At 36.8% G+C, this 26,545-nt stretch overlaps 2 protein-coding genes across 18 annotated transcripts in view; one reads left to right on the top strand and one right to left on the bottom strand.

Annotated features, from left to right (window-relative positions):
• adcy2a (adenylate cyclase 2a) overlaps positions 1-26,545 on the top strand; it is a 217,072-nt gene that overhangs the window by 95,174 nt on the left and 95,353 nt on the right. For 4 of the 8 annotated variants that reach the window (XM_021466852.3, XM_687081.11, XM_073925807.1 and 1 more), the window contains 10 exons: positions 513-650; positions 3,262-3,381; positions 5,207-5,391; positions 6,189-6,273; positions 9,086-9,244; positions 10,183-10,329; positions 10,513-10,620; positions 10,721-10,835; positions 15,903-16,027; positions 16,133-17,773. In XM_021466852.3, coding sequence (XP_021322527.1) covers positions 513-650; positions 3,262-3,381; positions 5,207-5,391; positions 6,189-6,273; positions 9,086-9,244; positions 10,183-10,329; positions 10,513-10,620; positions 10,721-10,835; positions 15,903-16,027; positions 16,133-16,285 — 1,335 coding nt within the window. In that variant the 3' untranslated portion in view covers positions 16,286-17,773. Of the gene's footprint in view, positions 1-512; positions 651-3,261; positions 3,382-5,206; positions 5,392-6,188; positions 6,274-9,085; positions 9,364-10,182; positions 10,330-10,512; positions 10,621-10,720; positions 10,836-15,902; positions 16,028-16,132; positions 17,774-26,545 lie in introns of those variants that run through there. The other 4 variants (XR_012391975.1, XR_012391973.1, XR_012391974.1 and 1 more) reach the window with 3 other exon arrangements.
• The window catches only part of dnah5 (dynein, axonemal, heavy chain 5), a 242,680-nt gene continuing 239,970 nt past the window's right edge, over positions 23,836-26,545 (bottom strand). For all 10 annotated transcript variants that reach the window (XM_073925786.1, XM_073925788.1, XM_073925787.1 and 7 more), the window contains 2 exons: positions 25,789-26,020; positions 23,836-24,358 (listed from right to left, as the gene is read on the bottom strand). In XM_073925786.1, the coding sequence (XP_073781887.1) occupies positions 24,207-24,358; positions 25,789-26,020 (384 nt within the window). In that variant the 3' untranslated portion in view covers positions 23,836-24,206. The remainder of the gene's footprint in view (positions 24,359-25,788; positions 26,021-26,545) is intronic.

The following is a 26,545-nucleotide window of genomic DNA, read 5'->3' as shown; positions in this document are numbered from 1 at the left end:
ACGAGCTCAGGGTTCTCTCCCGGGACAGCATGCCTAACCTGCTATAAATGCCAAGCATATCTAAGTGGGAACGAAAGAGCCACATACAGCAACAATGATGCGAGGGGCTATTTTGATTTAACAGGATGTTGAATGAACAAATGTTCCTCTCAAGTATTTTTTTTTTAATTCCATGCATTTGCTGCTAATGCATTGCAGATTCTGCGTAATTTTCACCATCCAGTATAAATGAGCTTCCCTTCACGTGTTTGCATTGATTTTGTATGTAACTTTTGTTGTGAACAACATGAAGTTTGTGGGTAGACCTGACACCTACTTTCCTTGTTTGCTATGGATCATGTATTAAATATAACAAATAATTGTCCACCTGACTCCCTTCATCTTTATAAATATAATTAAATCACTTTTATAACAATAAATTATTGTCAAATGATCATTATTTGAAATCTATGAACAAAAATTGACTGCTTACTCTTTAAATTTTCTTTCCTGTGTTTTTTGACCAATACCAGCAATGCAAAAAGACGGCCTCTGCATCTTGGGTTTGGATCCTTAGATCCTCGGGAATCATTGCCAGCAAGCCCTGGCCACGCATCACCCTCACCATGGCAACCACAGCCCTCATTCTGATCATGGCTGTCTTCAATATGGTATGTCAACCACAATAATCCAGAAAATTTCAGATCAATACTTTTTAGATTTGTGGTCATACAAATAAAGGTAGCGTGATGCTTCTTTACTGGATTACACACATTACACAAGGGGTCTTGACCAAAGTAGTCTGACATGTGTTATTGCAGAATTTCTTGGCAGAGACTTGTGTCCATCTGTGGCCTGGCTGCAGATACCAGTTTGGCTTCCAGATTTGGCCATTGCACTTTGTGGCATATGTCACTGCTGTAAACAAACATGATACAAATTGATACAAATTCCAATTCATATTTTGTCATCTAAGGTTAAAACAAAATTATTGGCCATCTTGTGATGCGCTGTTTAATGAAGATTCTTTTCAACGCATTTTTAAACAGTAGTTTCACTAAGTAATTTCTAGTAGCTAATTTATTTTGTCTTTGCTATGATGACAGTAAATATTTTACTAGTTATTTAGCAAAATACCAACCTCAAGAAACTACTTAGTTTTATTATTAGCATTATATTAAACTGTCATGTGGTTGGATTTCACGTTTGGACTCGTTTTTTCAGTGAACTTGTCATTTATTTCTTTTTTTAATAAAAAGTACTCTGTATGTTGTTATGTTTGTTAATGAGTCTGCTATATCATGTTTATGAAAGATTTATGACAAATTAACACATTGTCTTGGAATTGTCAAGTTTGCCTTACAAAGACACAGACAATTTTATTTTTGTCTTGTTGTATTAATAACGACAGACCAAGAATCTAACATATACATAATACCAGAACAAGATTAACTGACATTATGCAATCTGGGTGTCAGAACTGTTGGTATTTTTCCCTCTTGAAATTATTTAATTGTTGAACATGTTAATTTTTAGAAGTCTGTACTTTGATAAATGTACATTCAAATTTAAATGAACCAATATCATTGTATTACACTAAACTTTTTACTGGTTCCAGTTTACAGTGAAAATAAGACTGCATTTACACTGTATAGTTCAAGTAACTCAATTCTGATTTTTTTCTCCCATGTGGCACAGGTGGGATATGGCTCATGTACATGTAAGGAGGAAAAAATCACATGGATTCCGATTTACTCAAATCAGATTTAGGCCTTGTTCATACTGTATGTGGACATTTATCCGATACGACTTGGATCTGTGCCCTCATGTCTGCAGTGTAACCCATTACCGTACGTTCACACCGAAAGCGGCGAGAGCGTCAAAGTAGCCGGAAGTCATTCATTTTCAATGAGAGCCGGCGGCGATAGGCGTCGATAAGCGGCGAGGAGCAGCGCGGCGCGTCTTCGCCGGCGTGAGCGTCGAGGAGAGTTGAAATGAAGTCAACTTTATGGTAATGAGCTATGACGCGGTTCGGCGGCAAGCAATCAGAATGAAGACGTCCACCGCTTGATAGCAGTTCAGAGAACACAGACCTGTGAACTTTGGTTCCGACCACAGTTGTTCCCAAGGGTTTGATTATTGCGGTCGCCGGATTTCCAATTATTTACAATGTTTTCTTACAGGAACATGCTTTAAATAAGTTACTGGCGAGTTACTGATGTCCATTAATGTTATATAAATTTATCTTTAAAAAGCGGGAATCTCACGCGATGTGACAGTACAAAACAGTACTGCTGCTTCAGGATATTTCAGACATATGGACACATATTGGATAAATAGAGCAAAGCCACACCACATGCAACTTGATCTTCCATTGTTGTATGAATTTGATAAGAAGTGCGCAACATTTTCACGCTAAAAACATGTCTTATGCAGGAATGTAACTGATATGCTGCAACGGCTCCTTTAAGTACGAGATCAATGTAGCGAGTTTTGACGCTCTCGCCGCAGGAGCTGAAGGCAGACAGCGTTGTCGCCAGGGCGGCCAGAGCGACCTTGGACGCTCTCGCCGCTTTCGGTGTGAACGTACGGTTAGATTGGATTTTCACCTGTAAATGTGGGTCGTGCATCATTAAAAAACATAGCAAATAATGACAACTCTGATGTTTTCATTTCAGGACAGACTTCAGCACAGTCCCAAACCTTAAATCTCATACACGAGGTCTAAAAAAGCCTTTATATTGTCACGTAGCACAAGTATTTAAGCATGTTAAGGAGAGAGAGAGGGCGCAACATCCGCTATGTAACCACTATTAACTAATATAAAACTGGTGCATACATCACTAGCATGCTATAAATCACGACATGGACATCACATTAAGATTGCTACTGGTTTAAAAAGGCCTAGATTAAAAGAATAGATATAAACTATAGTAAAACAACTTGTCAAAAAATTAAAAAGCCTGTGAAACAGTTTGAAAAGAGCGCTCTTTTATTATCAGCTGTCAGTCAGCACCCGCTCTTTTTTCATGGTCATTATGCCTTTGTCGTGTGCCATGTAAATGCAGACAATCAGATACCAGTTACTTTAAAAGAAGATTTAAGCAGGTCATCAAAAAAAAAAGAAAAAAAAAGGACAAAATCAGCAATCTACAATATAGATACAGCCTAAGAGAAAAATTGAGAATTATGCTGCTCAAATTCAAAGTCAGTACCACCACAAAAATTGTTTTGTTGCCAAAAACCTTAAATTACAAATGATATTTTAATCACTTCTTGCAGTTCTTCATAGAAGACAACCTAACATTGATGGAGACTGTTTACAATACATCAAATGAGACACTTCTTCAGCCTGACGGACAGCCCATACCTTACCTGGACAAGAACACATTCTACCTTCCTGTGAGTTAGCTGTATTGCTGTCTGTCTTTTTTGCCATATTACAATATAATTCTTGACATTGCACATCATGGGCCAGATTTCCACTAATTCACTAACATTTTCCACTAATGCACAGCCTATTTTGACAGTACTTTTAGACAGAATATCAGTGATTTAAAGACACAGTAATTAAAAGGCATGGACAGAGTTATTTTTATGGTTGAACTTGCTGCACCAGCATTTTAGAAGTTTCTCTCTCAGATGCAAAATTAATAAATTATTTATTATGAATTATTTATAAAGTGTTGTGGGAGTCCGTGTACTGGTATTTGTGCAGTAATTTAATTCTCTAGATAGAATGGCAGGAGACTGTTTTTACACATTTATTAGTAGATTACATTGGTCTTTGTACTGTAGAAATTAGGTGCTGTGTGTTTGTTTACCTTCACAAGTTTTGTAATCATTAAATCAATTGCATAACTTTCCATTCCCAACCCAATTGAAGCATTTTAACACTCCTATTATCCTTGGGTCCAATTTGACCCCATTCAATGTTAAATGTATGTGCATATATAATTGATATTATTTCAGATTGAATGACTTTTCCTAATTTAATGGGGAAAAATTGGTAAACATAAAATTAACATAATAAAATTTTTTCTATGTCGTGCACATTTTGTTACATCAGTGTTCTTTTGGTCTTTTAGCTGTAATAAACATAGGAAATATAAAATAAATTACACTTATTTGTTTTGGGTGATTTTGAGGTCACTATAACATGCTATGATTTGAAAATATTGGTGGACTTTTTCAGTTTATTCATGACCATTTGCTTTTGTATTATGTTATTGTTATTATTAGTCTTAGTAGTAGTAGTTGTAGTATTTATTATATGCATATTTAAATTTGTTTTATTAAAAACAAGCATAGATTTGTCCACCTGTCAGGTTTCAGACCATATGAGACACAGCATGTGTATTTGAAAATAACTTAGTTTTTTTTTTTTTTACACTTCATTATTATTGTTCATTGATTCGTTTGCTGGAAGTTAGAACTTAATTCAGAAATAGTTCTGAAACAAATCTTTGCGCCTAACAAACAAAATTAATTATGTATTCATGGAAGAGAGTGAAAGTGGAAGTAAAAAATGAGGAGGCTCATTCTCTCATTCTCGCACTGTAGATGCTCTGTTTAACTGTTTTCTCGCTAGTGAAGCACTCAGTTTTTCCACTTACAAAGTCCGCCATGTAAATAGCAAATGTGACAACTGACTCTTAAGGGAATGGAAGATGAGACTCTGATTGGTTTTTTCTCAAAACACACCTATAACTCATTAAATGAATAAGCTCAACCCTGTTAGACCATGCGCAAAGCGGATTTTTCCGTTATTATAATAGCAAAATTTCATTCTGACACGCCCTTAGGCTTTTGCGCCTGCGCTTTGGACTTTGCGCCTAGATTGTCAAAATAGAGCCTATTGACTTTCATAGTAAACTCAATGCTGCAACTGGTTAAAGGGATAGTTCACCCCAAAAAAAAAAGAAAAAATCCCATCCTTTGCTCTTTACTCATTTAAAAAATATGAATTTCTTTCTTTTGTTGAACACAAGAGAAGATATTTTAAAGAAACTGGAAACTTCTTACATTGACTTCCATAGATTTTATTTTTCCTTCTATAGAAGTCAATGGTATGAGACAGACGAAAGACTGTCAAACAGCTTTGGAACAAGTCAGGGATGAGTAAATGCTCACATAATATTTGTTTTTGGGTCACCTATCCGTTTAATAAATGTGTCATGTATTTATTTAAACAATGTTTATGGCTTCTGTGTTTCTCTACTGTTAGTATTTTATCTACAGTTGCATTCTGGGCTTGATCTCCTGCTCTGTGTTTCTGAGGATCAACTATGAGCTGAAGATGCTCATCATGCTAACAGCTGTGGTGCTCTACAGTGTCATCATACTTCAAACACACGCATCACTACTGGACGAGTACAGTAAATTCCTCTACAAAACAGAAGTCATTGAAAGGTGAGAACCTATATATGTCTTTAAAATAAAAGAATGTTTGGGGGAGGTACATAAGTTTTAAGTTGTACTAATACTACTACTACTACTACTAATAATAATAGCATTAATAATGATATTATAATTTTTCCTGATTCATGGACGATCTCCAAAGTATCAGTAGCTAGATGTAACCCCATTGCTGAATTTCATTAATTGCTGATTTAACTCTTCTCAACTTATCTCATATGAAATGACATTTGCTGAAACCTAAGCTATAGTATTTTGGTTTTACGTCTAAATTTAAAACAGTACACAGCCTAATTGTTACTACAAGTTTAGTTTTAGTTAATCAAGGGTAAAAAAGCAACTGAGTTTGAAAACCATTGACTAACATTCATTGTTTTATGGAACACATTTTAAATTTGATAACTTGTTGTGCAAGTAAGATAAAATTCAAGCTAAATATGAGGAGATAACTGACATTATCTTTGTTTTAAGCGATTAAAATAAGAAACCCTAAAATGGTCTATAAAATTGTTAATTCTTTTATATTTTTTCTCAAACCTAGTTTAAAAAAGAGACAAATTGAATTCTTCTTGCACAACATTTTCTTGAGATTTACACATGTGTTCTAGAAAGAAGACGAAGAAGAAAAAAAATCACAGTGAACCAGCACAGACCTTTCTTGATAATTGACAGTCAGGGAGGACATGGTCTGCTTGCCATCCCGAGCCAGAGATGAGTTGATTGGTTACAAAAAAACCTTGATCCTGACAAGTCTTATATCTTTCTGTCTTTCTTTCTCTCATCAAAACAAGGCCAGGAGTTCTGAAAGACTTGAAAACAATGGGCTCCGTTTCTCTCTTTATATTTTTCATCACCCTGCTTGTTCTAGCCAGACAGGTAAGTGTTGTTGTTTTTAAGAATATTTAGTTTAAAGGACAATATTTAAAGACACTCTATGCATAAAGAGCATGTCCTAAATATCCTTATTATTGATTTTATTGTTATTTTTTTAAGTCTCATTTGCTACACAAAATAATAAGAATACAGGTTTTAAATACAGAAAAAAACTATAACTCCTGAAGTTTTACAGCCTGGTTATTTCAGCACATGCATTAATAGATTGTTTGTGCTTAATAATGTGAGATGTAATGTAAAATGAACACACTGACATTCACTATATCCGAACATTAGCAGGTTCTTGACCAATTAGATTTTTCTTAGGGTACTTTAGTATTGTGGTTGTATAGAGTCCCTCTTCTTAGGGTGTCAGTCGAATTCATGAAATTTTAGACAGGCATGCTGATTTAACCCATCTCTTGTCATGCATTAATAAGGGGAAAGCAGTTTATTGACATGCGTAAAAAAGTTCTGAAAAAGAAATATAGTCTGCATGGGTTGCAACAGATGAGGAACAATGACCAACATTAGAAAATAATACAGTCAGATTTGATAAATTATGTCAGAGCCAGGGCAGCACGGTGGCACAGTGGTTAGCACTGTTGACTCACAGCAAGAAGGTTGCTAGTTCGTGTTCTGGCTGGACCAGTTGGCATTCTGTGTGGGGTTTCCTCTGGGTGCTCCGGTTTCCTCTACAGTCCAAAGACATGCGCTATAGGCGAACTGAACAAACCAATTTGTCCGTAGTGTATGAGTGTGTGTGTATGGGTGTTTCCCAATAAGAAGGCCATCCGGATCGTAAAACATATGCTGAATTAGTTGGCGGTTCATTCCGCTGTGGCGACCTCTGAAGTAGAGACTAAGCTGAAGGAAAATGAATGAATGAATGTTAGAGACAAAATCCTTCGAAGTGGGAAATAAATGAATAATAATAAAAGAAGACGAATGGAAGAATGTGTTGTAAACTTCTAAGAGCCCACAAAAACCAGGGAGAATCTTTCGGTTGTCTTCAAAGCAGAATTCTTTTTAATAAGAAGAACTCAGCGTGGCTGTGGCATCATCGATAGCAAACTCTCAACTCCACAGCAAACATAATACATTTTATACATGTTACAGCATGTAGGTGGGGTCAGTCATGGTGGGGACAGTCAAACAAAGCACGCAAATGAAGTCTGGGTGCCATGCCTTCTCCAGGTCTGATCTCATCAATATATAAGTACATCATTACAACAATGTGCAAATGATGTTCTGGAGACATGGTTGCAAATGATGTTCTGGAGACAATAGATACAGCCATGCTGTGAAACCATTAATTGCATCACTTTGGCTTAGCCTGTAGTCAGCAAGGCAAAGGTTAAATGTCCCTCCTAGCTGGCATGTCAATGAAATCATATAATTAAAACCCAAAGAATATAACTTTCCAGTTATATGTAGATTATTGTTCATTTGGAATTAGATGTTAGAAATTTATATTTCCACAAATGTTACTGTTGACAGGAAAGTCATCTGAAAATCTCCAGGACCAAACAGCTTTACAATAATATCATTACTGATCCAAAAGGTATACCTGAGTAATTAAAATCAGAAACCACCTTCCTACTTTCAAAACAAAAGAACGCATGGCACTTCTGACCAATTACTTGCCTTCCAACAGTTTACAAAATCTTGACATGTGTTGTATAACAAAATATTCAACCACTTAAAACCATGAAGTATTAGTACAGATAAGATCCAGAAAGGGACATATTTTTATCAGGCTGCAAAAACATTTTGTATGAGTACACTACCTGACATAAGTCTTATCGTTGATCCCAGTTGTAAGAGCAGCAAATAATAACTTGATTTCTGTAAGATCATTTAGAAAAGTGGCAGATTTTTCCAATGAATCGTCTGTTAAACTGCTCCCCGATCATCACAAATACTGTAGAAGACCTGTTGGAACCCATATGGACCCAAGATTCTCACAGAAATAAGTCAAGTTTGGAGAAAGAAAAATCATGATTTGGGGTTACATTCAGTATGGGGGCGTGCGAGAGACCTGCAGAGTGGATGGCAACATCAACAGCCTGAGGTATCAAGACATTTGTGCTGCCCAACACATTACAAACTACAGGAGAGGACAAATTCCTTAGCAGAATAGCGCTCCTTCTCATGCTTCAGCCTCTACATCAAAGTTCCTGAGAGCAAAGCAGGTCAAGGTGCTCCAGGACTGGCCAGCTCAGTCACAAGACATGAACATTATTGAGCATGTTTGGGGTAAGATGAAGGAGGAGGCATTGAAGATGAACCCAAACCATCTTGATGGACTCTGGGAGTCCCACAAGAACACTTTCTTTGCCATTCCAGATGATTATTTGAGTCATTGCAGAGATGTATGGATGCAATTGTCCAAGTTCTCGGGAGTCATACACACTGTTAATAATTTATTTACCACTGCACCATGTCTTTATATTCTATACTGTAAATTATGTATGACAAGACTTTGGTTTAAGCAAAGTCAGACCTTACTGTCCTAATTTAATCATTAAAATTAAGGCGTGATCATATTTTATTTTGGTAAAATAAGTGTATTCTAGAGGTCTTTGCATTTTATATAAGACACTTCTGATACAAAATGATCAACTAGAAGTCAAGTTATTATTTGTTAATCCGAAAAACTTGAATAGGCGACAAGACTTTGGTCAGATAGTGTATGTACATGTATGTACAGTATATGTTGACAGCAGGTATCTTTCTTAATTATCTTGATTTGTTCTGATTGAAATAGCATTGTGTCCTCCAGTATCTTGACCTTTGTGTCCTCTTGTAACAGAATGAATATTACTGTAGGTTGGACTTCCTGTGGAAGAACAAGTTCAAGAAGGAATGTGAGGAGATAGAGACCATGGAAAATCTCAATCGGGTTCTGCTGGAGAATGTTCTACCAGCGCATGTAGCCGAGCACTTCCTGGCCAGAAACTGGAAAAATGAGGTAAAAAAAAAAAAAAGGGTAGAAAAAGAGCAACCTAAGATGTAGGGCTCTACTGAAATTTGTATGAATGCTACATTTATAACATGTTTAAAATTGTGAGATTCTGCATTTCAAAAGTTGTAAAACAAATTTAGGTGCATAAGTTTATGTCCTACTTACAGTTGAAGTCAGAATTTTTAGCCCCCTTTTGATTTTTTTCTTTTTTTAATATTTCACAAATGATGTTTAACAGAGCAAGGAAATTTTCACAGTACGCTGATAATGTTGTTTCTTCTGGAGAAAGTCTTATTTGTTTTATTTCGGCTAGAATAAAAGCAGCTTTTAATTTTTATCAAAACAATTTTGGGACAAAATTATTAGCCCCTTTAAGCTATTTTTTTCGATAGTCTACAGAACAAACCATCGTTATACAATAACTTGCCTAATTACCCTAACCTACTTAGTTCACCTTATTAACCTAGTTAAGCCTTTAAATGTCACTTTAATCTGTATAGAAGTGTGTTGAAAAATATCAAGTAAAATATTATTTACTGTCATCATGACAAAGATGAAATAAAAAAATAAATAAAGGTTTCTAAAACTATAATGCTTAGAAATAAATTGCTGAAACAATCTTCCCTCCATTAAACAGAAATTGGGGAAAAAATAAACAGGGGCGCTAATAAGTCAGGGGGGCTAATAATTCTGACTTCAACTGTATGTCAAAGTACATCCATAAGTACAGACTTTCTGTATTTAAAAGCCTGCTTGTGATGTACAACCCAAATTCAGATGTTTGAAAGTGCTTGATAATGGAGTTTTTTTTCTTCTGTTTAAATTGATGCTTTGATGTAAAATCTGTTAAAATGACACTGTTAAAAAATGCTTTGCTTTCTTATGTTTCAAAATCAGACTTCAGATATTTCTGAATGAGCTCTCTTTCCCTCTGTGAATGACAGGATCTGTATCACCAATCATATGACCTGGTGTGTGTGATGTTCGCTTCTATCCCGGACTTCAAAGAGTTCTACACCGAATCAGATGTAAACAAGGAGGGTCTTGAGTGCCTCAGACTACTCAACGAAATCATTGCAGACTTTGATGAGGTAACATATTCTTCAAGTATTTTGTGGGGGATATTTTTTGTAGCTCTTGAACTTTCCTCCATTGATGTAAATTGTGGACCTGTAATAGTGTGCAAACTCTGTTCATCTTATGTGAAGAAAAGAAAAGAAATAGTTTGTTTGATGTTAACTTTGCAATGGTTGTGTCATTTCACCCCTGTGCAGTTGCTCTCTAAGCCAAAGTTCAGCGGAGTGGAGAAAATAAAGACCATTGGAAGTACATATATGGCAGCCACTGGGCTTAATGCCACACCTGGACCTGAATATACACAGGTATTAGAATTATTTAATCCATCCATCCATTTTATCTAACTTTTATTTGTTTAATTCTTGTCTTTAAAATGACTTTATCTCTTGCTGTTTGTGTCTACAGGAGCATGACAGGCAATACATGCACATAGGTACCATGGTAGAGTTTGCTTTTGCACTGGTGGGGAAGCTTGATGTCATCAATAAACATTCCTTTAATGACTTCAAACTCAGAGTGGGTGAGTGAAAACAAGATTATCGAGGTCCAAACACCAACAGCTCAGGTCCATCATAATGAACAGACTTAATTAATATAGTTAAAATAATGGTTAATGAATAGATTGTCAAGCATTAAAGGATCTTAAATGCATGACACAGAGACAAAGAATCGCTGGTAGGTAGTACGGGCCCTGACTGGCGCCAATTATCAACAGTAAAAATGAAATTTGCTGCAGTAGGAGAAGCTGCGTGAATCTTTTACTTATTTAATAAATGACTTGCGCCTCTGAAGTCCATGCTGACATGTAATGAACGCATGGTGCCATTTAAAAGCATGGGACGTTGAGCACCGACACTCTTGACAGTTTTAGAGGTAAATAATAATATAATAACATGAATACTGAAATGGTTAAGGCGTTTTAAAGTTACCAAAACAATATTTTAGATGTTTTACAGTATGCTCAGCCTGCTGGTTTGTCCATTCATACACATTTTCATCATCACATGATCTATTATAACAAAGTCACGTGACCTTTTTTAATGCACATACTGAAATTTGTTCGGTAAAAGTGTTTCCATTGTAGTTTATGCCCATCTCTTATCGAATAAGAAGTTTTATGCACATGTGCATTTTCAAAATTTTATGCGCATCATGCCTTTCCATCAACCAGAGTTTTATGTGCATATGCAATATGGGTGGATGGAAACATAGCTATTGTCAATGGGCGAATCCGAAGGGAACGCGTTTTTAGGGATTTTCACAGTGATTTTCTAGATTTTCTGAAGGACAAACTTGCAAATAACATCGTTTTTCTCCGGTCTACCTCTGATAGTAGCACCTCCAATTCACATTCCAATTCACCTTCTTGCTTGCTTTTGCCATTGCTTTTTCGTTTGGTTTTACCAAAGTGGAGTCATTACCATATTTATACAGTGGAGGAGGCAGGGAGAGGTTTTGCGCTCAATTTTACGTTAATTCGGATGTACAAAGAGAATATGTGTGGGATTCTGCGTACACAGTGTTTCATAAATCAGATTTTTTACTGCGTACTCAATGTTTTAGTATTAATTCAACGCAAGTCTTTGTACATGAGGCCCCTGGACTTTTTATTTACCACAGAGGGATTTGCTTGTGCAAATATGTCTGATAATCCATACTGTTAATATTTAAGAGACGTGACAAAATGATTTGTGTTTCCTTTTTACTTGCATTGTTTTCTTGGTTTCGTTCTTGTTGTTTGCTTTAGCTTGTTGCAGTTTTTGTTCAGAGTAGTCTCTTTCACCAAATGTTGATGCCAATTGAATTGGGAAAACTCCAGCAGAAGTGAGCCAGATGACGGACAATGCGCTGCACACACCCAAACTAATTCTCGACTGATGCTCATGCTGGCCAATTGCTGACCGCCAGATTGGTGTGCCCTGGCCTTTAGTTACTAATGCTTATCTTTTGAAAAAGTACCACCACAATGACAGCTTTTGTCACTTTTTTCTGAGTGTTTAAGTGACGTTGTAAAAATGTGCATTTGTGACATTTTAACTAAAGCATCTTTAATCAACAAATGCTGAATCCTTCAATGAACAGCTGGCAATAGATTATTTAACTTATATCATTGTCATTTAGCAGCAGCAACAAGTTAAAGTTGCTAATTGGAAAAACTTGCAGTTATGGTGAGGTTTAGGGGTATTGATTTTTTCCAATATTCCAGGATTAATAAAAAAGTCAGGATGTGCACAGAAATGACAGTCTTCAGATGATGTCATGGCAGTAGAGACGGTGCAACTATAGCAATGAATCTCTAATTGGCATGCGCTTTGAAGTGCCACTAAATTGCAGTGAAAAAGAAACCAAGCCAAAGTGAAGCAAGCTGAGAGGAGTCAAGCTGAGCTCAGTCAAACCATACAGGGGGAAAGATAAATGAATGAATGCAAATGTTACAAGCAGCCAGCAGTTTTTCATGTGGGACAAAATCCCCTGTCACACAGCAAAATGGGTAAAGCAAAAAAATCAAAGCTCGAAACAGCGCACGCATACACGCACGCACGCACACACACACACAAACAAACACACACACATCACAAAATCCGGAAGTTTTTTCTTTCCATTTGACGTGCGTTATTAAATTCCATGACACTCTCACCAGTCTTTACTCCTTATTTGCATGTTCAAGAGTTCACACTTAGCTGATGATTGATAATAAAGCAAGTTTGGCGTGCTGTCCCGGGAGAGAGCCCTGAGCTTATAAGATCCTCGAGCCCTGGGCTCCCTCCCGTTGCAAGGCGAGAGGGGAGTTTGAGCTCAGGTAGATCTCGATGACTCCCCCTCTTGCTTGTTGTAGCTAAGTGTCAGATATGGATGCTGAAAGGTGTACTCAGAGTTTAGCTAAAGTATTTGGATTAATTGTTTAGAGTGCTTGTTTTTGAACTGTGGGAGGAAACCGGAGGACCCGGGGAAAACCCACGCGACCACTGGGAGAACAAGCAAACTCCGCACAGAAATGCCGTCTGTTTTGGAAATGAATTAAACCAGGGGCATTCTTGCTGTGAGGCAACAGCGCTAATCGCTGGCCACCTTGACGCCCGTTTGAAAGGAGGGAAAGTAGGGTTGGGTGGGGGGTTTCTTCAAGACAAAGATATTGAGATGAGAAAAGTCTGGTTATTTATAGTGAGTTAAGGATCGTCTGATAGGATAATCAGTCATTAGCTAAAGTTAGAACAGCTGTGAACAATCATAAGCACGTGATCCTCTCGAAACTTGTTTATAAATAAACTTCACTTAATTTTGAAAATGTTCATGTGTTAAAGTGAAACTGCCGAACTGCAGTTAAAGTCACCCAAAATTACAGGAAACTCTTACATGAAAGCACTTCACATAAACACCTTAACTATATAATTGTCAATTAAGGCAAATAACTAGATTACAGATGTCCATGTAAGCGTAGTCAGTAGTGTCTTCGAAGTAAGTAAAAGATCCAGAAGGGCATCCTGCTGATTTGAATCAGAAGGGCACTTTCTGTTAGACGGCTCAACGGTCAGGTATACATCCGCCCTAGAATATCAAGGTGAAAGTCATCATAGCTTGCATAGAATAAATTCAGCTCCCAAACCAACATTGAGAATAGAATAATAGCGATATATATATATTTTTTTGCATTTTTAATGCCGATAACAGCCCGCCACTATTGGGTTTAACAGAGCAAGGAAATTTTCAAAGTATGACTGATAATGTTTTTTCTTCTGGAGAAAGTCTTATTTGTTTTATTTCGTCTACAATAAAAGCAGTTTTTATCTTAAAAAAAAAAACATTTTAAGTTCTAAATTATTAGCCCCTTTAAGCTATTTTTTCCGATTGTCTACAGAACAAACCATTGTTATATAATAACTTGCCTAATTACCCTAACCTGCCTAGTTAACCTAATTAACCCAGTTAAGCCTTTAAATGTCACTTTAAGCTGTATAGAAGTGTCTTGAAAATATCTGGTCAAATATGATGTACTGTCATCATGACAAAGATAAAATAAATCAGTTATTAGAAATGAGTTATTAAAACTATTATGTTTAGAAATGTGCTGTAAAAATCTTCTCTCCGTTGAACATAAATTGGGGAAAAAATAAACAGGGGGTCTAATAATTCAGGGGGGCTAATAATTCTGACTTCAACTGTATATGTGACCCTGCATAATTATAATATTATTAATTATTAATATTATAAAAATTATGTCCCATGAAAGTATTTTGTATATTTCCTTACTGTAAATATATAAAATCAGTTTTTACTTACTTACAACTTTCTCAATATTTGTATTTTATTTTCTGCTTTTACTGGCATTATTTGCATTTATTAATTTAATTATTAAAAAAAAAAAAAAAACTGACACTATGGTCCAGGGTCACATAATTCAGCCATTGCTCATTTGACAAATCTGAAATCCAATTGTATTGTTGTTGCTTAATAAATTATGTATTTTAAACTTTGACACTGTACATTAGATTAGACATTAGAGCCACCTTCCTGCAGATTTCAGTTGCAACCCATATCAAACACACACCTGCCTGTAATTATCATGTGGTGTTCAGGTCCTAATTAATTGGCTCAGGGGTGTTTTTTTATATGGGTAGCAATTGAAATCTGCAGGAAGGTGGCTGTCCAGCAACAGGGTTGGCCACCCTTGAATCAGATGTTGTTGGCATTGTTTTGCTAAGATGTTTAAATATGAGATGAGATTTGAGTCTGTGCTGGAAAGAAGAAACTCCTCATACAGGTTTTAAGTCATTCTGTGGTTAATTTTACTATTTATTTGCAAACACTTGTACTGTCAAACTGTTGTATGAATGCAGTAACACACTTGTAGCACTGCAATATGGCTATTATACAGCCAAATTCCAGCATCATGGTGACATCGCTTAAGTGTGCTACCAAGTGTCTGATAATTTTGTCATTTGATGACCACTGAATGCACTGTAAAAATGCTGGGTTCCACACAATCAATTTGTGTTGGGATAACATGAAGGATTGAACATAAAACAATTAAGTTGTCCCCTGAAACAACTCAAGAATTGTGTTTTAAGTGCAATTTTATTTACAAACTAATTTCGAGAGGATCACGTACTTATGATCAACAAGGCTGGACCTCATTAGCTGTGTAATCTGCCCTATTAGATGATTACGGAGGCATTATAAATAATCAGAGCTTTTTACTACAGTTATCTTTGTTTTGAAGCCCCCCCCTTCCACCCCTACTTCCCACACTTTTCGACTAAACCAAATGATCACCTAAGACAACCTCAGTTTACACTTCTCACACGGCGACAAGCAGGGGAGTTCTCGAGACCTACCTGAGCTCGAACTCTCCTCTCTCCCTTGCAACGGGAGGGAGCCCCGGCCTTGAGGATATTAAGAGCTCAGGACTCTCTCCCGAGACAGCATGCCAATTATGCTTTATTGATTATCAGCTAAGTGTAAACTCTTGAAATTGGTAGTGTGAGCAGCAAACATTTTTGCAGTGTGAACGAATGACAGATTTGACCTAAACAGGTTTGTTTTTTGTTACATCATTTGCAGGAAGAAAACTGATCAAATCTATTTGCAGGTATTAATCATGGACCTGTGAAAGCTGGGGTGATTGGAGCTCAGAAACCCCAATATGACATCTGGGGCAACACAGTGAATGTAGCGAGCAGAATGGACAGCACGGGAGTGCTTGGAAAGATACAAGTAGGTTTTATTTTCCTCTTTCTCTTGCTTTGATAACTGTGCAGTAAACAATGACTCATTATTCCATTTAATCCCTTTGAGTATGTGTTTTCTTTTTTTTTTTAGGTTACAGAAGAGACGAGTTGCATTTTGCAGACATTGGGCTACACGTGCTCATGCAGAGGAATTATAAATGTTAAAGGGAAAGGAGAGCTCAAAACGTACTTTGTCCACACTGAGATGTGCCGGTCTTTGTCCCAGGGGAATGTAATGCCATGAATCATAGCAACACGTGTGCGATGGGCTGAAGACATCAACAGAATAACCAACACAATCTCACGGCAATTCGTAACTTTTTCATTTAGTAGCTAATTCGAACGAATTCGTACGGTCGAATTCGTACATTTTAGTGGGATTTGCTCATCCCCCAATGACGGTTGGGTTTAGGGGTGGGGTTAGATGCCACGCCTCCTTTTTAAAATCGTACAATTTTGTACGACTGAACTTGTACGAATTCGTACAAATTAGCCACTAAACTGGCAAAACGTAAAATACTTACGTTTTCTCGTGAGACCAGGCTGGAATAACAGAGGACTTTGTAAATAATTGTGCAAAATATTTTGATGCACAATGCACTGGATGTATTAAAAGGGAAACCATTTCTAGCGTACAAGCAGAGATACTGTATGCGCACAGGGTACTGCAAGTATTGTAGCAATTACTTTTGTAAGAAAACGAAATACAACAAAAAGTGTTTTGACGTTTTAATGCCATTGTTTTGGTTTTCTTTTCTTTTGTAAAAGCTTAATTAAACTTTATATGTATTTGTCTATGAGGACATCTTTATTTTTATGATTGACATTACAGGTTTTTTGATATTCTGTAGTGCATATTACGGGAATAAGCTAGTACTTTTCTGTGTTGTGTCACTGACATGCTGTGCATGATATGTGTCACATATTTATCAAGTGGGCATATAGATGTAGCTTTGGACGGTAGGACGATATGCCTGTAGGAGTTGTAGAATGTAATGTAATATTCTGTTTGTAAGTCTGTGTCATGTTTTATTGTACAATGAAAATGTCCCCTTTGCCTTTATGTACTTTATCAACATAAGGCACACCAGCTATGTTTCCATCCACTTATATTTATGCAATATTAATGTACAAAGATGCGCATACATTTTGAAAATGCAAATGAGTGAAGTTATTTATAAACTAATTTCAGGAGTATCACTTGCTTACGATTGACCATGGATCATCACGCATTAGCTATCATATGATTTACCAATCAGACGAATGCAAACGCTCATAAATAACCTGATTTCTCTACCTTAGGGCATGCTCACAGTTGGCACAGTTGCCTTTAACCGTGCCAAAGCATACTTGTCCCCCATCCCCTCTTCTCCTCAGCCTGCACTTACACTGCATTTGTTACCATCCAAGCTGGATCACGCTTACGTCATCGATGATGCGACTATTCAGTTTAACAGGAAGAGAAAACAGTGAACAGTGCACTTTGCTTTAGTTATATCCTTTTGTTTTATTTTTAGTCATTAGGGATGTAGTGACGCCGTTAAATATTTTGCGGAACAGATCCACTACTTTTGATGCTCATAAATGATCATAATGTGCTGCAGCTATTAGGAGGTTTGCTGAAAGTGCAGTTGACATGTAGCGAGGGCTTTGCGTCTTTAATAAACTACGACAGTTCGCGTTCAATGAAAAGTGAGAACGATTAATAAATCCATATAAAACAGTCCTTTAAAAGTGATGTTGTGTCTTTAGTTTTGGGCTCAGGCACACTGTGTACTCACACTACAAGCGTACTGTGCCAAAGCCCAACCAAACCGCGCCAACTTCTTTCAACCGGGCAAGGGCCGGCCAACTGAACTGTGCCTGGGCATGATTAGGAGCACTCACACTTGTCAAACGAACCGGGAAATGCGTCCGGGCATGGTTCGGATAGCATAGTGTGAGTGCAGCCTCAGTCATCATCGCCTTGAAGAATCCCCCATCCTCCCCCTTCTTCCAGGACACAGCATGTGACTCAGTGCCTAGCACTGTTTCCTCCCGCAGTCTAAAGACATGCTGTATTAGTAAACTAAATAAACCAAATTGGCAAAGCATATGAGTCTTTTAGTACTGTGCATTCGCTACATAACCAAATGTTGGTATAGTTGGCGGTTCATTCTGCTGTGGCAACCCCTAATATTTAGGGATTGGCTGAGTGAACGAATTTAGGGGTGCTCTCGAGACCAACCAGAGCTCAGACTCCCCTCTTTTCTGATGAAACGGGAGGGAGCCATGGGCTCAAGGATCTTCTGAGCTCAGGGCTCTCTCCCAGGACAGTACACAAAACACGGTTTAATATTAGTCATCAGCTAAGTGTGAACTCTTGAAAAAATGTATGCGCACAACTAAGTAGGATAAAGTTTTTATCCAATGAAAAAAATACAATGTTAAGTATGATGGGATTACATTTAGCAAATAAATTCCAGCATGCACATAAAAAAAACTCCCTTAGCCACAGTCTGTATTCAAAGTGATCTTGAGTATCTACGCTCCCAAAGAGTGGTCTTGCGCCTCTAAATCGCAGAGTTCAATAAGTTCAGTCTTCTGAGGTGCAAGTAATTTATTATATAAGAAAAAGTCCCACAGTGGCGTCTCCTAATAAAGCAAATTCCAATTTTCTAGTTGATATTTGGCAATATATTGTCAGGAAGTGATGATTTTGTTCTCTTTGACTCATTTGATGAAAATGGTGATTTAATCACAAATGTTTTATGCTGTAATCCAGCTTTGCGTAAGTCTTAATTTGCATCTTTGGATGGAAACATAGCTACTGTCTAGTTGCTTTTTGCAACCTCTGTGCACCTTCTTGCTAAACCACTGCCATCAAGTCTGAGAGGTGTTTGTAGTTTGGCCCTGTTACATTATTGTCCCAAGTGGACAAAATATCAGCTGAAACAGCAGCAAAAATGAGTTTGTCTGAATTTTCCTTGACATTCAAAAGTAGTTTGTCCTACATTTACACACTAAATGTATTGTTAAATGTAGCTGGCTATTGGAAAAAAAGTGGATGTCTCTGGCTCTAAACTGTGCGCCGTTTGTTTATGTATAGATGGATGAATGTAAAATGGTTTCGACAACGCAGGCTCATTTTGAAAACATACCTCTATATACATTTCCGAAGACTGCCAAATACGTCCCAGGAGCTACGTTTTTTTTTTTGTGTAGATTTTGTAGTCACGAATCCCCCAGAGGGCGCTGTGTACGGTTTTTGAGATCTCAAATTTCTCTCTCAATTGCCATTCGCATCTGCTGTTCTCGCATAAATCCACCAGAGGCCGCTGTTGACTGACTGACCGATGGAATGGACTGTCCCACCCTCCTCCTTCCCTAAACCCAACCAATTGTAGTGCTAGATCTGCCAACCCACTTCCATAAACCCAACCAACAATTTTCAAAAGCAGTCCAAAAAAAAAAGCCCTCGCCTGATTTTTACCACTTTTTCAGATTTTACCTCATTCTCATCAGGTTATTTACTTGTTTATTTATTTTTTTTAGCTTGTTGTTTTCGTCTTACCTGCTTTCTGGAGCTGTTCTTCACCGGATTCAAAACCGTCGTTATGGTTAACTCCTCTCTGTCTCAAGTTCACCGACATACGTAGGGAGCTAACGTGAGAAACTGGTAACAGCGGGAAAGCCATTTATACATAGTCAGTTGGTAAGCAGCAAAAGCAACAGCGTCACGCTGCCACATAGTGTTCATTTTAAATATGAAATGAAGCCATACATACTTCTGGCTACATAATTCGCGATGTCTAGAAATGTATATAGGGCTACGTTTTCAGAATGAGCCTTATGTCGGGTTTCAAAATGAACCCTTTTCTCAAGATTATGATGTGTTTAACGTCATAACGTCATCAGCAACTTAAAACCTTGACATTTTTTAACATTTAGATTTTTTTTTTAAAACTAAGAACATGTATTTGCGTTTATATATGTAATATATCATCTTTGCATTAAATTATCAAAAAAACAAAAACAAAGTTACTACTTGAGAGAGGTGTTTGAAATGCAGAGTGTATGGGGCTGGACAGTAAATTTGACATCATATTCACTTCCGTTTGTTATCAGTCCCACACATTTATTTTTTATTTCTTCCCTTTTTCTGAAAGTCTTGACAACACCCTCACTGTGTTTTGTTTTTATTATTTTAGCAAACAGGATTGAAAAAAAAAAAATTTGTTGTACTCTTCCATTCACTGCGCTCTAAATTTACCCACCTATGACGACTTCCGCTACTGAGAAACCTGCAAATGTGAAAAGGGTCCATTGTATTTTCCATGCAGAGTAGGGATGTCAGACCAAGCTGGGAAACACCCCAGACAAATTTCCAGTTCATCACAGGTAATATGGGAGAAACTTATAAAATATATAGCTTTTAAAAGGGCTAATAGTTTTGACCTTAAAATGGTTCATAATAAATTTAAAACTGCTTTTATTCTTGCCAAAATAAAACAAATAAGACTTTTTCCAGAAGAAACAATATTATCAGACATATTGTGAAAATGTCCTTGCTCTGTTAAACATCATTTGGGAAACATTAAAAAAAAGATTAAAAAAATAAATCAAATGGGGGGCTAATAATTCTGACTTCAATCGTATATTCTGTGAGCAGGTTATCCAAGGCTTTTTGGGTACTTCTGTTGTGTTTTTATCGTAAACAAGATTTTGCATTAAACACACAGCTATATTGGATGTATAAATATGATGAATCATTTACAGAGGTGTACAGAAAGCAAACATTTTCAAGGGTGTCTCATTTTATCCACAACCCACACATTTGACACATAATATATCATCAAACTTCACCACTTTTTTTTTGTCATGACAGTTACTCCGAGTCACTCCCTGTTGTTACAAATAATAGAAGAAGGGTGAGCCTGTCATGACTGTGGATTAAAGCTAATAATATTCTTTCAGTTTCTTGCTCTGATTGATTGATCCACTCTGTGCACCCTGTGTATCATCAGGAGCCACAGTTATTGATTTGGATTCATTTTTTAATCTCAAAACTCGATTACTATGGACATTCATTATATGAATCACCGAGGAACAAATCACCAGGAAATCTACCAAAGAACAAAAGCTACATCTTGGATGGCCTGAGGGTGAGTAATTTTACACTTTTGGGGTGAGGTATACTTTTAGTTTAGGAATTTGAGCAGTTGTAATTGTTTAATTCTTTATCACAAGGTTCATACACAAATTACTACTAATATTCTATGACTAAACCAAATGTTTCATGTAATATGTGTTTTGTAAACAAATTTCGGGAGGAGCACGTGCAGAAGTTTCAGTATCGAATACGTCATTGACAATTATTCTATTATCAAATCAGTTCTTGAAAAAAACCCCTATATATACCAAAGCTGTCTTAACCGCAGCATCTTACGACTTTAGCATCCCTCCACCACCCCAACACCTCACCTCTTAAGCATTCCCGGGGGTGGGGGGGACCTCCCCAAGCTCAGAGCCCTCTCCCCGGACAGCACGGCAAATACGCCTTATACTTAAACGACTGCAAGTGTGAACTCGTGAAGTGGTAGTACATGTGGTAAGTTAAAAAAACTGCACATTGAAATTTATTACAGCATAAAAATTGTATGACAATCTATGCAGTTAGTTTATTCTGTAAAATAGGTCTTAGGTTTTCTTGCTGTCTGTTTGAAAATATTTTAGAATTGTTGGCTTTTCATAAGACTTATAAGAGTAGTACAAATTAGCTTTTCACATTCACAGCATCTTACCTCTGTAGTTAGAGATTGTTTCTGGACACAGCTTAAAATGTAGCTTAAATTATAATCAAAAAAATGCGAAGCTGAAACTATGAGAAGCTTTTTTACACCACACAGAGAACGTCGCATGAAGAGACGAACTGTGCAATTATATTTAAAATTTACCCGGTATTATCATCGCAAATATATTTAAGTACACAGATATTTAAAAAAAAAACTAATTTCCATGATTTTTTCAAAACACTTTTTTTCTAAAACAATTTGATTTGGGTTTATTTGTTTTTCCAGCACTTTTGCAGGCCTGGAAAATGCCTTATTAAAAATCTACGACTTTTCCAAGTTTTCCAGGACCGCATGAACCCTGTATCATTACATTGATCTCTTCTGCTGTGTAAATGTGGTTTCATTATTCATTCTGTTAGCTGAAAAATTGATCATACTTATTCTTGCAAGAAGCATCTTTGCAGAAGACCTCACACAATTATGTGGAACACCGAATATCAACATTAGAGTTTTTTGGTTATGTCAACTTGTAGTCATAACTCAATCCTGAATTTGTGGTGCGGGCCCTTGTTCTCAAACATGCTTGATGGTTTCCTTTGCTAATATAACATTAGCCACAATAAACAGTAAGTAAAGAAACCATTTACAGTACAATATAGACAGATAGTTACCAAAACAGCATCATGATCTAAGCTGACTGTAGTTTTATGGTCTGCTTATCTTTAAAATGCTTTTGAGAACCCACATTTGTTGGGGTCAGATGGAAAATAATAACTTTGAAAATCATATTTTGACAGTTTTACACATTAGACTGCATCTCAGAACAAATGGTGTGTACTGAGCTGTTAATAATGGGCTGAAGTAAACCTTTTGCACAGTTCAAACCGATAAACATTGACACACTGTACACCTGAGACCATTTCCTGTAGGACAAACATGAGTACGCTTCAGCTGGGCTGTTAATCAGTCAGGTTGGCCTTTAACCCACAGGTTCATGCATTTAGAGACAAGACACTGCAGATGGACTTGAAAGACACTCAGGTTGCTTTCACATCTGTAGTTCGCTTCATTTGGTCCGGACCAAGGGCAATAAATGATACATTGTAGCATTTTCTACCGCCTTTGGGTCGTTTTCACACCACACTGCTGGCTTTGGTCCGAACCAGATGAAAAGAACCAAAATGCACTCATCTGACATAATCCACATCTCTCATTAGCCAAATGTTGTTGAACATAGTTCCTGAACTGCTTATTGATTGGTCAGAATTCATGTGTGGGAAAGTACCAATGGAACTTTCGCAATGAAACAAATTGGCAGACACAAAATGTCGCTTTTTACTATGGAGAGACGGCTGCGCTGACTGATTGTATCCCTGCTCATAGTATATATATATATATATATATACTATTTAGCGAATGTAGTGCGGCTGCGGCTGAAAACAATGTTTTAATGCAGATTACCAACGCTCCCCCAGGTAAAGTTTTTCCCTCTCTCTCTCTCTGTTGGTATAGCGCTGTCAACAAATATTTTTCCTCCACATCCCATTATGCACAGCGCATCGCCCTACGGCAGCTGGATTAGTCCAAAAGGTGCAGTACTTTTTGCGGTAGGGTCTGTTTTAGTTCAGATCATATTCTCACCACAAACAAGCCACTCCAGGATACTCCTGCTTAAAGAGGTGGTCTCGGTACGCTTTTTTGTCTGCTTTTGGTGTGCACTCGAGTACGATTGCTGCATTCACACCTGTCCAAAAGAACCGCACTGAGGGAGAACGAACTGTAGTGTGATTCAACCAAACTAAATAAGGCAGGTGTGAAAGCACCCTCAGATAAATATATAATGATGCATGACTTGATTATTTAGGATTTATTTATTGGTATTGATGTTAAAGCTCTTGTTTTTTGGTTCTTTGGGTCTCATGTATAATGTGACAGAACGGCATACAAGAGTGGACATTGATCATCTATTTGACATCCACAATTGATGGCCTTTTAATCTCCAAAATAACCACACAAAAAGTAATAAATTATAAGAAACGTTTTATTTATCTGAAAGCTTCAATTCCAAATTCACACTGGATTTTAAATCACTGCATTGCAAGTAAACTGCCTTCATGTCAAAATGACATCTAGCACTAGTGTCAAAAATCAATTCAAGAACAGTCTGGTAATCGATATTTGAGAGCAATGTTAGATGTCAAATTTAATACCGTATTGACATCAAGATAGCCAACTGACATCATATCGGTTTGCATTTTGAATTTTGTTTGTAACGGCATTTTAATGCGTTTTGTCATTAAGGTTATCACTGGGATGTTTCACCTTAAGTATAACTTGACCAGAAAGACATCAGCGGACATTTACATTAGTATATCACATTTCAAAAGATCATTACTTGACGTCACAAAGGAGGGCCACACCTCTCAGGATCCAATATTCTGGAGGATGACTGGTTCTCAAGTCAACAGCTGCAATATAGTTCAGGTCTGTTCGAACAGGCTTTTTATATATTGGACTTGAATACAAGCGAGCATCTTTCACACCTGAGGAAACACAAGGTAACAATTAGGTTAGTACCCATACTGAATGTAGTATAATCTGTGGTTTAAGGTAACAAATTATAAATACTCAAAACACTGTAACTGAGTACTTTTTCTCAGAAATTGTAATGTACTAAGTAGTTTTAAAAATGTGTACTTTTACTTTCTCCTGAGTACATTTTTAGTGCTGTATTGGTACTTTTACTCCACTACACTGATAATGCACATCACGTGACCACACACACACACTCTGGCATGCACTGCAGCATATATACCCAGATGAGAGCTGTGCTCGTAGGATTGTTCATCAAGGATCTACCACTGGATCCAATCTCACTATATTTGTTAAACGTGATATTTAAATTATCTTGTTGTTTATATCTAATGACATATTCCCCGACTTTGAGTCTGTTGAACTTGTTCTCAGGTAACGTATTTTGATATTTTAGGTAATTTAATAATAAATGTAACCGCAGACACTGATTTTCTGATTGTTTGCTTTTTTTTCCTATAATGTATGAACTTATTGTACGTTATGCTTTTATAATGGCCATTTTTGGTTATTAAAACTGATTCAAGAGAGGACATGTGTCGTATTTTCAATGAAAATGAAATGAGGCAGTAATGTTATAGGCTCCGTTTTGTTACAAATATGAATATTCAAATGAAATGTTGGTAACACTTTATTTTGATAGTCCATTTGAGTGTTAGTAGACTGTGTGCTTAATATCTGTTGATACGGCTCCTTCAACAGACATTTAACTGACTATAAGAAACTTAACAATTTACACTAACCCTAACCCCAACCCTTACCCCAACCTAAAAATGTCTACTTATCATTTAATGAGAATTAGTTGGCATGTAGATGCAATGTAACTTAAATTAAACAAATGGAACATCAAAATAAAGTGTGACCGATATGTCTATATCCAACTATTCAGAGCAGCTTACCATTTATCTATTAGAAAAAGTGGAAGAATGTTTTGAATGCATATTCCATGTAACTGCAGGGGTGTGCAATATCCTTTATAGAATGATCTAGCAAAGTGAATGTGAGTCTGTGAGGGAGAAACTCATGGAAGCTTCTGGGAGATTTGGGATGTTGAAAGACACAGACGCCTTCCATATTTAAATAAATATCTAGGTTTGGTGTATAAAGCATTGAGTACCAATAATGTATCGTAGTGGAAATATCATAATAAATCAACATATCAATATTCTGTCCCACTCCTACATGTAATATGCATTTATTCATACATTTTCCTACAGTTTGACTTAAAATCTTTAATTTAAGCTACTGTCTCTTATAATAAAAAATGGAATTTCTCTAATGTATTTATATGACAGTTTAATTTCCTGCTTTATTAAATATTTGTTGCAATTAGAGCTGATTAATTTCAAGTGTAAAAAATAAAATAAAATAAAAAACTCACCATTGTTTTCAGCGTACATCCTGATCACAGGCATCATCTCAAAGAGCACTTTTGGTTTGGAATCAATGAGTTTGCAGTTCCTGCGGTCCCAGCCAGCCCCTTCAAGGTAGAGGCCATAGACGTACACCCCTTCTGCAGGAGGCTGCGTGATGTCATCCTTCATCCATCTTGTAACTTCATTACACAGAACCATACGGTCCAGTGCCCACCCCTTGTTAGCACGAGTGATCTCCTGTCAAGTTAGTGATATGATTAATGTGCAGATGTGCTTGTCACTCATTTTTACATCAACACTCAATATAAATGAAATTTCTGAAGCCATCCTGTTTAAATAAGGTAATATTAGTCATTCATGAAGTACACACAAAAACTCATGTTGTTATTCAAGAAACACTCCATTTTTTTCTTAAAAATAGTTCATTTTTTAACTCCCCTAGCGTTAAACAATGAATTTTACCCTTTTAAAATCTAATCAGCTCATCTCCGGGTCTAACAGGAGCTCTTTTAGCTTAGCTTAGCATAGATTATTGAATTGGATTGGACCATTAGCATCACAATTAAAAATGACCAAAGCTCACAAATAACCAATTCAATCATTTGCTGTGGTAATACGTAGTACTATCGTAGCACAGGGAGCCTGCGCTGCAACCATGAAGTCTAGATTAGCTAGACAGTATGTGAAATCGCTCCCTATACCCTTAAATAGTGCACTATTTGAAGGAGCAGCCATAAGTGGTGTCCAAAACCATAGTGGACA

This window comes from Danio rerio, chromosome 16 (genome assembly GCF_049306965.1).
Source record: "Danio rerio strain Tuebingen ecotype United States chromosome 16, GRCz12tu, whole genome shotgun sequence".
Lineage (NCBI taxonomy): Eukaryota > Metazoa > Chordata > Actinopteri > Cypriniformes > Danionidae > Danio > Danio rerio.
Note: the sequence above shows the minus strand (reverse complement) of the source record. Positions and strands in the feature narration are given on the sequence as shown.